General features: G+C 48.9%; 1 protein-coding gene across 1 annotated transcript in view; it reads right to left on the bottom strand.

Annotated features, from left to right (window-relative positions):
• Positions 1–12,606, bottom strand: part of DOCK2 (dedicator of cytokinesis 2) — a 458,208-nt gene that overhangs the window by 64,654 nt on the left and 380,948 nt on the right. Inside the window, exon 33 of the mRNA XM_070774484.1 lies at positions 2,638–2,786. Within this exon, the coding sequence (XP_070630585.1) occupies positions 2,638–2,786 (149 nt within the window). The remainder of the gene's footprint in view (positions 1–2,637; positions 2,787–12,606) is intronic.

Genomic DNA, 12,606 nt, shown 5'->3' with positions numbered 1-12,606 from the left:
TGTGTGGCATCAGTACTGGGAGTGCTTCTTTAGCACACCTGCTCCAGGACATCTTCTGAGCCTGCTGGTGCCCACCCCACTGGGGAGATCTGAGGGGAAGCAGAATGCCCTCATCCCACCGAGGGTGCCCCTCCCATGTTCCCGAGCTTCACGGACTTTGCCTTAAAAGGTGGCAGATTCCAAACAACCTTCAAACATCCATCTGCAGCTGCGCCTTCCACCCTCCCGCACCCCCAGCCCAGCTGGCTGGCTATGGCCTCTTCCTCCATCTGCATTCCTCACCTGATTTCTCTACAGGCTCCCTGCAGGCGGATGGCTGGTCACCAGCCTTGGGGACCAGAGAACGCCTGCGAGTCCCTGAGTTGGAAGTGCACCCTCTTACACTGGGATCGTCACAGCCAGCTAGTGTCTTTCCTCTTAGAACCTCTTTCCTCTTAGAACTTTTCCAAAGTGACTGGCACATCCGATAGATGTTTCTTGCCGAAGTGAATCTGAGAAATTCAACAGGTCTGTTTACTGGGGGACATCTCCATGGCTTGGCTCCATGCGTTACACCCCCTGGAAGTCTCTAAGTGGGGCTCCGACGTGGAGGTGCTTCCTGAGGTATTTAACCTCCCGTCCCTCTTCCAGGAGCATCTGGTGGAATCAGTGCTCCGTTTCATGAGCAGGCACTGCTTCAGAGGGCACCACCATTCTCTGTCAGCCCGCATTTACTGCGATGAGGCCAGGGGCTGAGCAGTGCAGTGGTCGCAGCCTGGCTTGGGATCCTAGGGACCTGCGCACTGCAACCTCCGCTCTGCGTCTTTCTTGTATAGCTAAGGGTACGTGACTTCACTTCTCTAGGCTTCAGGGTTTCCATCCTAATATTGGGATGGGAACTTTCCTGGTGGTGCACTGGCTAAGACTCTGCATTCCCAACACAGGGAGCCTGGGTTCGACCCCTGGTCAGGGAACTAGATCCCACACGCCACAACTGAAAGATCCCGTACGCTGCAACAAAGCCCGAAGATCCTGCATGCTGCAATGAAGGCTCGGCAAAGCCAAATGAACAGATACACGCGTGGGATGATGCTGCTGCCTACCTCATGGGGTTGTAAGCAAAAGACGGCATGAATTAACGTATGGAAAGCACTCACAGGGATTGACACGGAGTCTACACGGTTAATGCCAGTCATTGGCATTATCATCAGCATCACTTTTTTTGACATGAAGATGAGGAAGAAGCAGAAATGAGTGTAGTGTAAGTATCTAATAATGAGACTTCAGACAGCTGGAATGACAGAGGAGTAGAGGGCAAAGGTCTCTTAAAGGATGAGCTCTGGGGAGGGCTTTGCGGGATTCAGAGGCACATAGACGGTGCTGGCAGGCAGGACCACGAATGTGGCCGAGAAGCAGGGGAAGAGGAACAGGAAGAGGATGCTCGCCAAGGCCACAAAATTCAAGTGAGCCGTGGGAATGCCTGGAGAACAGGTGGGGAGGCGGAGAGAGCCGGAGAAAACGCTGAACACTGGCTGAAGGCGAGCAGGGAGGACCTGGAATGCAGGCAACAGGGTTTGGACTTCATTGGATGAGGAACCAATGAGCAAAGGAAGAATAAAGTCCAAAAGGATTTTAAGAAAGAGCAGTTTGGAAACTGCTGCCCTTTAAGTCGCTTCAGTCATGTCTGACTCTGTGCGACCCCAGAGACGGCAGCCCACCAGGCTCCTCCATCCATGGGATTTTCCAGGCAAGAGTATTGGAGTGGGGTGACATTGCCTTCTCCATTAGAAGGCACTTACCTATTTTAAGAAACTTTTTTGGTGCAGGATGTGGTACAGAATGAGAGGCAGGAATGCCAGGGTGAGGAGGGAGTCCAACTAGGGGAGCACCAGAAGAGGAGGGGCAGGGAGGACAGAAGGGTGAGACCTGAGGGCCTCGCATCGCTGAGGCGGACTTGACAGGACACAAAGACCAACCTCCCTAAACCGGGCCTGACTTCTGAATGGAGCCGGGACCCTGTTGTGGAAACCAGGGCTTACGTCACCAGCGCAAGTGACTGGAGTGGCTGGACCCACCAAAAGGGCCTCATTCTTCCAGCCCAGTGGGATTCTCAACGAAAACGCATGGCTAGTGGCCCCTGCATTCGCCCCAAGTGGCTCCCTCCCTGAGTGCTGGGGAAAGCCCCACTTCACCCCGCCACAGCTCTGCAGGGCCCTCCTGGGCGTCGGGGCCTGTGCCTCTGCTTGCTGGCCCCCTGACACGTGGCCAAGTCTGACGTTCAGATCTTCTGTGTTATCTCAGAAGCAGAAGTGCTGGGCCAAGGTGGGTCTCAGGTGTGTGCAGCGGGGAGGAGGAGCCCCTTGGGATGCACCCTGAGGGGGCTCTTCTGCAGGGAAGTAGGATTCCTATCCTTTAGAGAAAGGGACCACACTGATACCCAGCTAGAAAGTGTATTTTAATCTTGGCCTCTCGCGGGAAAGCATGATACAAGACTGACCAAATCGGCTCTGCCAGCTCATTCCAGGCATGTGAATCAATGTCCCCAGCCTCCCATCAAGCCTCTGAACGAAGCCCAGGCAGATGGAACCAAGGTATCATTATGGGGAAATGGGCTGGGGATTAGGGATGCTGGCCTGAGTTTCCAGCCTCATTTTTTACCTTTTTGAAATCCCCACTCCTTTGATATTCACACAGCATCATGTCGAAGAAGATTGGGATGGTGGCTTTCCGGAGCTCAGCCTCAGGGATAAGTGTCATCTCTAATATGGGTCCCACCATGCCTGGGATGAAGCAGATTTTGTTCTGGCCTGAAAGAGAAGAGGGACATGGGCCCATGAGACCATTTTCGTGATTTCAAAGGAGAACCAGACCAAGCCTGGGAAAATAAAAAAGGGAGGCAGAACAGTAAAAACAAAAGTTAACACTTATACAGTTGTTTACCCGGAGCCAGGCACCATTTTGGACACTTTACATATATTAACTCGTGTAAATGATGCGTGCATCACCCAAAACAAGCCCCGTTGTTAGGGATAATGACCCAGGCGTGTAGAGGCACACTGCTGTTTACAAGGCTTTTCACCTGCATTATCTCCTTTGCAAACAGGGCCCTGATGGAGTGTGTTAGCGACGGCAAATCACAGGGATACTTGAAATCATGTCTGTCTGCCACACAAGCCATGTTTCTGAGATTTGGAAACATGCTTTTTTTTTTTTACCAACTGTTTTGTGAAAACAAGAAAAGCAAAATTTGCTGCCAAAAACCTGCTATAAAAGTATGGTCAGTGCAATAGTGGGAGTTAAAACCCTGCTTTATGGTCAGATCAACTACAGCTTCTTGTTTCTCCTTCCTCACTTCAAGGCACTCCTGTGTCCCCTCCCCTGCCCCCTGGCATTGTCACCACGCTGGCCTGGCTCCAGGGTCACCAGCTCACCAGCCGCCTTATCGCCAGGCCTGTGCTCCTGCTGCTCCTTTGTTGACCATAGTTTTTCCTGCCTGTTCCTCAACATCTGCCCATTACCACCTGGTTTCCCATGGATAGACAGATACACTTTAAAAAAGCCCTGCCACATGCCCACCCCACCCCTAGCTCCATCAGATGCCCTGCCCTGGCTAGTGGTCTGTGTCCTTAGCCAACTTGGCAACGATGGCTTCGTTTGATAGACAACGGCCTCTCCCACGGAGAGCTCTGTGAGAGCAGAGAGCATGTCTGTTCTTATTACATCTGTAGCACTGAGCTTAGAGCCTACGATAACCTCAGTAAATGTCCACTGAAGGAGGAAATAAATGTGTCTAGCTCCTATACTCACTGGCTATATTGGACTTGGAGATGTGTCATAAACATGCAATTGCCATGCCGACCTGCTGAGATGACCGCGTGAAAACACGTCTGTGTAGACTTCGTAGGGGGCTCCCCTAGGGGTTCAGGGGTAAAGAACCCCCTGCCACCGCAGGAGATGCAGCTTCGATCCCTGGGTTGGGAAGATCCCTTTGAATAGGAAATGGCAACCCACTCCAGTATTCTTGCTTGGGAAATCCCATGGACAGAGGAGCCTGGCAGGGTAAGTTCATGGGTTTGCAAAAGAGTCAGACATGACTTAGTGACTAAACAACAACAATAACAACACTTAGACAGAGCCTAGGATAATCAGCCCCGCGGCAGGGCCAGTGGGGCCAAGTGGTGAAGGGCACTGTGGTTTGGTCTGCTGCTGCTGCTGCTGCTAAGTCGCTTCAGTCGTGTCCGACTCTGTACGACCCCATGACGGCAGCCCATCAGGCTCCCCCGTCCCTGGGATTCTCCAGGCAAGAACACTGGAGTGGGCTGCCATTTCTTTCTCCAACGCATGAAAGTGAAAAGTGAAAGTGAAGTCGCTCTGTCGTGTCTGACTCTTAGCGACCCCATGGACGGCAGCCCACCAGGCTCCTCCGTCCATGGGATTTTCCAGGCAAGAGTACTGGAGTGGGGTGCCATTGCCTTCTCTGGTGGTTTGGTCTAGATTGCCTGAAATAGGCAAATGGATCCTCCATCAACTAGCTGTGTGACGGTGGGCAAGCTGGCCTCTTGAGGCCTCTGCGTTTTCACCTCTAATGTGAGAGAATAATAGGAATTATTATTTATCAAGTGCCTGGCACATGGCACACTTTGCACAGTGTTCGCTATCACTGCTGTGATGTTTGGCCAAAATGAACCATGAAGGGCAGCCTTGTCGAGTAGAATTGAGCAGACTCCTCAGAACACACACATCAGACGTGGCAGAGAAAGGGAAAGGGAGGGGCACTCAGGAACTGCGGGGATTTCCTGGGGAGCATGGGCAAGCCCATCCCAGCAACCCTGCCAGTGAAGCTGACACCCAGGTGTTTCGTCGCAGCTGCGTCTTTCTCCTCCTGACTCTCAGAGCCCAGGAAGCCCATCCCGCTTTTCCCCACCGTCAAGGTGAACATGGCATTGGTGGTCTGTGCCTGGGGGAGAGGGCTCCTGGGGTGCAGAAATTCAGGCAGTATGGCGTACAGCCTGGCACTGTTGCTTTCGATTAAAGCTGAGTAAAGGAGCCAAGAGGGAAGGCTGCAAGAAAATGAATTTTAATTCAGCCTAAATGAGGCTTAATGTTGGAGTGAGTGTTTCCCCAGAATTCAGATAAAAAAGGCATCATCTTAGGAATATCTTCAGTTAGTGAGAAATAGTGCAGGCAGGGAGAGAGGTGAGTGAAACATGAAGACACTTTTCCAGGATACCAGCTTCATTACATGGTGTTTGCATTATACTCTGCATTGTTCCAAACAGAAAAACAAAAACAAAAACAAAACTAAACTAGCTTTCTTGCAGATTTATAGTAACTGCTAATCTAGGTTTCTGATTTTGTCCTTCAAGATCCTTTAAACCCTCAGTGGGGTTTTAAAATTCAAAGTCGAGTATAATAATAAGTAGCAGGTAAATGGGAAACTGTCAGATAAGCCACCATGGAATGGAGAAATTGCTTATGTGACAAAAGCCTTTAGAATACTGGAGGGCATTGGGTCTGATAAAGATATATTTGAGATGGTTTAAAATAAAGAGCAGACATGCCATAGACTAGGGATTTCCTAGGCACTTCTGACCTGCATTCTTTGCAGTCAGTTGAAGAGATGTTCAGAAGAATGGGGAAAGAGGAGAGAGAGATGATGATGATTTCTAAATGCAGTGTGATCTCAATGGCCCTTACAATGCTCCATAAAAAATTTTATTCATTTACATCAGAAATGGAATTTGAGCACATAGGATTTTGTGTTCAAGTAATCCGAATGTGTGCCTTTATACACACAGATGTGCACACAGGCACACACACAGAGAACATATTTGTGGCTAAGTGAATGTGAACTCATTTTGAAAAAAATACTCATTCAAGAGACATACCTGCTATTGTTCTTGAAAAAAGGCAAGGAAGGGAATGGGTGAGAGGGTCTTTCTCACATAATGGAAGCTGACTCTCACTGGGAACAGATACCAGTTAGAAAAGGCTTTTAAAGTCCCAACAAGTCAGTGGGATAAGTCCAGACGCCGAGTTGCCCAGGCTCTGGGGAAGCATCTGGCAGAAGTGCGAGCGCAGGGAGGAGCTGGGGTCTGTGAGAGGAAAGCCGGCCACCGTGTTCCCCTTCTGGTCTATGCAACGGCCTGCCTGTCCTGCCTCGCCAGGGAGAGGTGAAAGTGCAGGTGAAGGTCTGAGAGCATGAGGAAGGCAGCCTGACAGAAACAAGAAAGAACAGGGAGATGGACGCGGGGAGGGTGGGGAAAGAGGACGGGAGAAGGCTACCCTGTGGACCAGGCTGAGCATGAAGGTGGGAGCGTCCCTGACCTCAGGAGGCTGACAGACCTGGGGTGCTCAAACTGAGAGCAGGAGACCCTCTGAGTCTGGCACAGACCCTGAAATGAGCAGGATGAGGGCGAGTTATCACCCTCTGGATTTCAGAGTCCTGCAAGCCTCCTGGGGACTCTGAAATGAAGCTGGGTTGATGAGAAATGACCCCGCTTATTGAAAAGAGGAAGAAGGAACGCAGATCTCTGCCTCTCCATCTCAGGCTTGGAAAATGTCCCTCTTGGTACTGATCTAAGACAGGCGGTCGAGTCTCTCCTTGTGGCCCAGAACGTGCCTGGCCCAGCTTCCCTCCAGGCCCTATAGAGTCTCTGAGCCCGACAACCTGCCTCAAACTCCCCCACTGCCACTCCAGACTGTATGGCTTTGTGAAGAAGTGAGGTGTAGCTGCTCAGTCATGTCCACCTCTTTGCAATCCCCTGGACTATAGCCCAGCAGGCTCCTCTGTCTGTGGGATTTCCCAGACAAGGATCCTAGAGTGGGTAGCCATTCCCTTCTCCATGGGATCTTCCCAACTCAGGGATGGAACCCGAGTCTCCCGTGTTGCAAGCAGATTGTTTTACCCTCTGAGCCACCAGGGAAGCTTTGTGTCTGTCACTTAATGTTCCCTAGCCTCTACTATCTCATCTGGGGTCTTCTCTGGTGGCCCAGTAGCCAGCACTCCATGCTCCCAGTGCAAGGGGTGTGGGTTCAATCCCTGGTCGAGGGATATCAATACCCCACATGTCATATGGCAGTGGCCAAAATAAATAAATAAAAATATTAAAAACATATTATCTCATCTATTAAATGGAGATATAATCATAGTCCCTGCCTGAAGAATTGTTGAGAAGCTTAAAACAAAGGGCTCCGTACAGGGTCTGGTTCGTTAGAAAGGCTCAGCAAACGTTGATGTTGAGTGTGCTGATGCCAATGCTGAGCAGCGAGAGCTCGGCCCAGGGTGAGCTGTGGGAAAAGCAATGTAAGAAGCCGCGTTCCGACCCCATGGCGCCCCTGGGGCTTTTCAGGAAAGTCTCAGGCTGGTCAATTTGTTCGTTTACTTCTGGAGTAAAGGGCTGGCACGGAAGGAGGTTGCATCAGATGTATCTTATCTCCCACAGCTGACATTACCAGCCTCCAAACCCTTCTCTATCCCATCGAAACATGCTCTTATCTCTCCTCAAAGAGGTCTGACAACCCCAGTCTAATCATGTTGTCCACAGCTACAGTCCTTGCATGGGTCCCCCTGGTCTGCAAGCCCATTTGGCCCGAAGCCCCATCTCCACACCCTGCCTCCTCCCCTCAGCCTGCACCCCGCCCTGCGCTGCCCACCATGCTCGTCCCTCCTGTGCCCAACTCCACCCGAGTCCCACCACCACTGGCCCCACAAGCAAACGTTACTTGTTCTCTATCCAATATGGAGGCCACTTGGCCATAGTGTCTTTGAGCAGCTGGAATTAGGCTAGTCCAAGTTGAGATGTGCTGCAAGTGTAAAAAACCCACTAGATTTCAAAGAAAGAGTTTTGGAAAACAAACCAAAAAAGGTAACCTATCTCAATAATGTTTTATGTTGGTTATATGTTGAAATGGTAACACTTTGGAATATGGGGTTAAATAAAATATATTGTTAACAATAATTTCACTGAGTTTAATCTTTTTAAAAAACGTGGATGCTAGAGCATTTAAATTTAGACAGGTGGCTCACAGGCTAGTTCTTTAGGACACCACAGCTCTGGGGCTCAGAGCTCCCCCAGTCTTCATCGAGGCCACCTCGAGCTCACTCATTAGGCAGGAGTCCTTTATACACTCTCTGGGTGCCCCAGCTTCTGTTCTACAGCTATTTTCCTTTACAGACATAATTAAATAGCTCAGCAATCAGTATGTTACTATTCAGTGCAAGTCCGTGAGGTTGGGGGCTATGTCTCTAACTACAGCTGTCTTCGGTTGCAGCCTCAGCCACTAGCACAGTGCCTGACCTATAAGGCTACTTGTCTTCATTTCCAGTTGCTGCTGTTATAAATCACCACAGGCAGTGGCTTAGCACAACACAAACTAATCTTATGGTTCTGGACACTGATGTATAGAACAGTCTTATGGACTCTGTGGGAGAGGGAGAGGGTGGGAAGATTTGGGAGAATGGCATTGACACATGTAAAATATCATGTATGAAACGAGATGCCAATCCAGGTTCGATGCACGATACTGGATGCTTGGGGCTAGTGCACTGGGGAGGGAGGAGGGTTCAGGATGGGGAACACATGTATACCTGTGGCGGATTCATTTTGATATTTGGCAAAACTATTACAATTATATAAAGTTTAAAAATAAAATAAAATTTAAAAAAAGAAAATAAACTGGATGAAACATAGGAAAAAAAAAAAGAAGTCTGAAATGGGTTTCTCTGGGCTAAAGTCAAGTGTGAGCAGGGCTGAGTTCTCTCTGGAGGGTCTGAGGAAGAAACCGCTTCCTTCCCTTCTCCAGCCTCTAGAGGCTGCCCGCATTCCTTGGCTCACCGCCCCTTCCTCCATCTTCAAAGCCAACAGTATTGCTTTTTCTAATCTTTCTCCAACTCCCCTGCCTCCTTTCTTCACTTCTAAGGTCCCTGTAATTTCTTCTGGTCCATCTGGACAGTCCAGGATAGTCTTACCATCTTCAAGATCCTTAATCATGCCTAAAAAGTCCACTTTTCCATGTAAGGTAATTTATGAACAGGAGCTGGGGTCAGGACTTGGACACCTTTGGTAGGCTATTCTGCCTGTCACAGTGCTCAGTATTTGTTGCTAAATGAATAAATGGATGGTTGGTTGGATGGATGGATGGGTGGGTGGATGGATGGATGCCTTTCTAATCCCACTCCCTATTTCTGCCCAGCAGCTTCTCCCCAACTCAAGGAAGTCACGTTTGCTTAGGCTGATCGTTCGCTTGGAATAGTTGCTGCCCTTTCAGCTCTGACCACCCTGGGGTCTAACTCAAGAGCCATTGACTCAGTACAGCTTTCCTCCTCTTTGCCTCAACTCCTGAGTCTCGACCACACATTTCACATTAAGGAATGTGCTTTTATTTTATCCTGTGTGTAGAGGTCAATGGTGGGCTTTTCCAGGGAGGGCAGGGACCATGCCTTATATGTCCCCAACTCTCTCATCCTCCCCTTGTGCTTAGCGGTGAGCCGGACCCTCCACAGATGCTGAAAAAGTGACAGTTCAGTTGCTCTCACAGCTCTGCTGGGAGCGACCTCCCCACATGTAAGGCCATGATGCCAGCCACTGGAATTTATCTTTCTCTCCCATGAAGACTGTTAACACAGCAGACCAGCATTAACCCCAGCGAACATGGGCTGGTTAAGTACAAAGTCATTTTCACAAAATGTGCATTGCTTCCCTCCTAGCGGAAATCAAATGTTACGATGCTACACTATCAGGGAAAGTCAATTATATTTGGCATTATCCAGGATCCAAACATACAGATAGCATTAACCCTTTAGTGGCTGGATCCTGGTATGGATCCTTCTCTCTATTAAGGCCTCCTTGCATGTATTTTCTCTCACAAAAGCGTGCGTGCACACACACACACACACACAAACACACTTGTCTAGACTTTTCCTTGAATAGTCTTCCAGCCTGAGATTATCTTTGCAATTAGCTATCTTATAATCACAGGGCTGCTCAAATCATTCTTGATGAGAAGAAGATGATGATGCTGATGATCATGGTGATGAAGCCCTGATTGCTTTGGGCATTAAAACAAAATTTTAAAACTTAACAGGCATTATGATTTACTCATTATCAGTAGTCTTTGGAAAACATAGTTTACTATTTCCCATCCTTTGAAAATATTTTGCATATTCTGGAAAAAAAATATTAGTAAGAACACTGGACTTCAGTGGCTCTTTTGTCTCATCTGAGTCACTGATTTGCTGTTGACCTTGGGAATGTCCTTGTACTTCTCTGGGCCTCAGTGACCTTGCCTATAAAATCAGGGCACTGAATTAGATGATACATCAGGTAGGGTAGTAGCAGGCTTTAGCTAAACTGAGTAAGCTCTGTTTAGTTTTCCTCCTTAAGACAGTCAGTCTAGAGCTGCTTCTCCATCCTTAGGGTGCGACTCTTCATGGCTTCAGGGTGGCCACTGCACCTCCAGGCATCTTCTTCTTTCCCAGAAAGGAACAAAGGGAAAGACTACAAGCAAAACAATGTGCTATGCTCACTGCTATGCCCTGCCTTTCATTTTAATTAGGAAAAAGTTTTTCCCGAAACCCCAAGAAGTGTATTTCTGTTGATTCTCTTCAGATAGAGCTGGGTGGGTCACATGGCCACCACTAGCTACAAATCATTGTTAACTGGACAAACTGTGATCACGAAAAAAAATAAATCAGGGATCGGTCAGCCAGGAAGAAGGAAGGAAGGGCTATCTTGTGGCACTCAGCCAGGCTTGCCACCGACAGCGTCCATGCTTCACTCTGTGCTGGATGTTTCAGAAGCTGCACTTTAACACTCATCATTGCCCAATGCAGTGTCCTCACTGCAGTGGTCTCCCATGCACACAGTGCTCGGTGCTGGTTGGGATTAGCAGATTAACCTCGTTAGCTTGCTGAGAAAGCCTGCTAATGCCAGCATCTGGCCGAAGACAAAGCAGGATGGGACTGGGGACCCATCCATTCACTCTGCCTCCTCTTTCTGCTCCCCTATCCCTGAAGCAGATGGGCAAGGAGAAGGCAGCAGGAAAGTCGCTTCAGGCCAATACACCTTCCTCTTCCAAGGAGTCCAGGCTAAGAGATGAGGAGATGGCCATCCTTGCAACAGAATTTTTTTACTTTTTGTTTTCTACAGCAGACATCTGTGTCTTTGTTCGATTTCTCCGTAACTCCATGAACATTTTACTTTGGGAAACTCTGCCTCCCTTGATGGATGGAGGCTTGGTGGGGGCATTGATGGAGTGGTCACCCAAGGAAGAACAACAGAAAGGTGTCTCCTAGAGACTGGACCTTTAGCAGAGTGATGTAGGCATAGAACATCCTAAAGGCAACATCACATCACCTGTCCTGGATCCTTGAGTGGCTCTAATCCTACCCTTCATAGCCCATGTCCCTTGCCCTTCCAATTAGTGCCTTCTCCAATTAAGGCAGCCACAGCCAGCATCTCTTTCTTGCAACCCCCAAACCTGAACAAATATATCTTTGAATTCCGCTAATTCACCCCACAGGTACTTGCATACAGCAAGGGGTCCATGGCGCTCTGGACAGACACACCAGCGTACTTGTCCTGTTGGGGTTCGTTGTTCCACTGCTCAGGCATGTCCGACGCCTTGCAACTCCATGGACTACAGCATGCCAGGCTTCCCTGTCTTGAATCCGCCTCCCATCCACTCTGTGATGCTGGACACACACTCTCTGCCTCTCTGAGCCTCGGTTTCCTTGTTGGTAAATCGGTGGGTTGGACAGACCTGTAGCTTCAAACTCTTCTCTGAAGTGCTTCAGGGTTTCTCCCAGAAACTCTGCAGGGGTCTCCATAGGAGCTCAGGAGAGTAGTTCTACCCACCACCCCTCCCCACCCCACCCCATCCCACTTCAATTAGAACAGCTTGACTTTCATCCAATTTCTGTATTGAGCAGGGTATATTCTTTTTATTGGTCCTCAGCTAGAAATAAACATTTGAAAAATGCTGGACAATATGCTCTCTAAAGGACCCTTCCAGTTCTGATGTTCTGTGATTCTAAGCAGGTAGAGTATTTGGTAACATCTTTTCATTCATCAGCATAATTGGGAGCGCAGGAGCTCCTGCCAAAACAATCTATATCTAAATAAAATCTTCTATGTGCAAAACAATGGCAATGAAGGACATTCAGAAAAGCGCAGGCTGTGCGGAGGAACCGGAAACAAACAAAGCACAGATCCCTGTTTTGCAATCCTGGCAACACTTGGGATGTAGATCTGGGAGAGGAAGCCCACCACAGCTTTACCTCGTCTTTGCTGCTGCAAAGCAGGGAAGGCAAACTCATCTGCAGACTGAGTCTGGGCCCCTTGTTTCACCGGACACATGTGGTGCTTTTAAAACTTTCAGCTAGTTACCACCAATATTAATAAATTAGAAAATGCATTTAAAAATTATGTTTCTGGGCTTCTTTTGATAAACTAGAAGCTGTGACAATGTCAGCCTTGAATTCTAATAGGACAGAAGTCTACCAGGCAGGATACCAACTGCTCCTTCCAGCTGGGGTGCACCTGCCTCAGTTTGCAGCAGCCCCACGACTCCCTCCCAGACTCCTGCCCTGAGGCCAGATGCTGGCTGCCACTTGTACTATGCACT

Source organism: Bos indicus, chromosome 20, assembly GCF_029378745.1.
Source record: "Bos indicus isolate NIAB-ARS_2022 breed Sahiwal x Tharparkar chromosome 20, NIAB-ARS_B.indTharparkar_mat_pri_1.0, whole genome shotgun sequence".
In the NCBI taxonomy this organism is placed as follows: domain Eukaryota; kingdom Metazoa; phylum Chordata; class Mammalia; order Artiodactyla; family Bovidae; genus Bos; species Bos indicus.
Note: the sequence above shows the minus strand (reverse complement) of the source record. Positions and strands in the feature narration are given on the sequence as shown.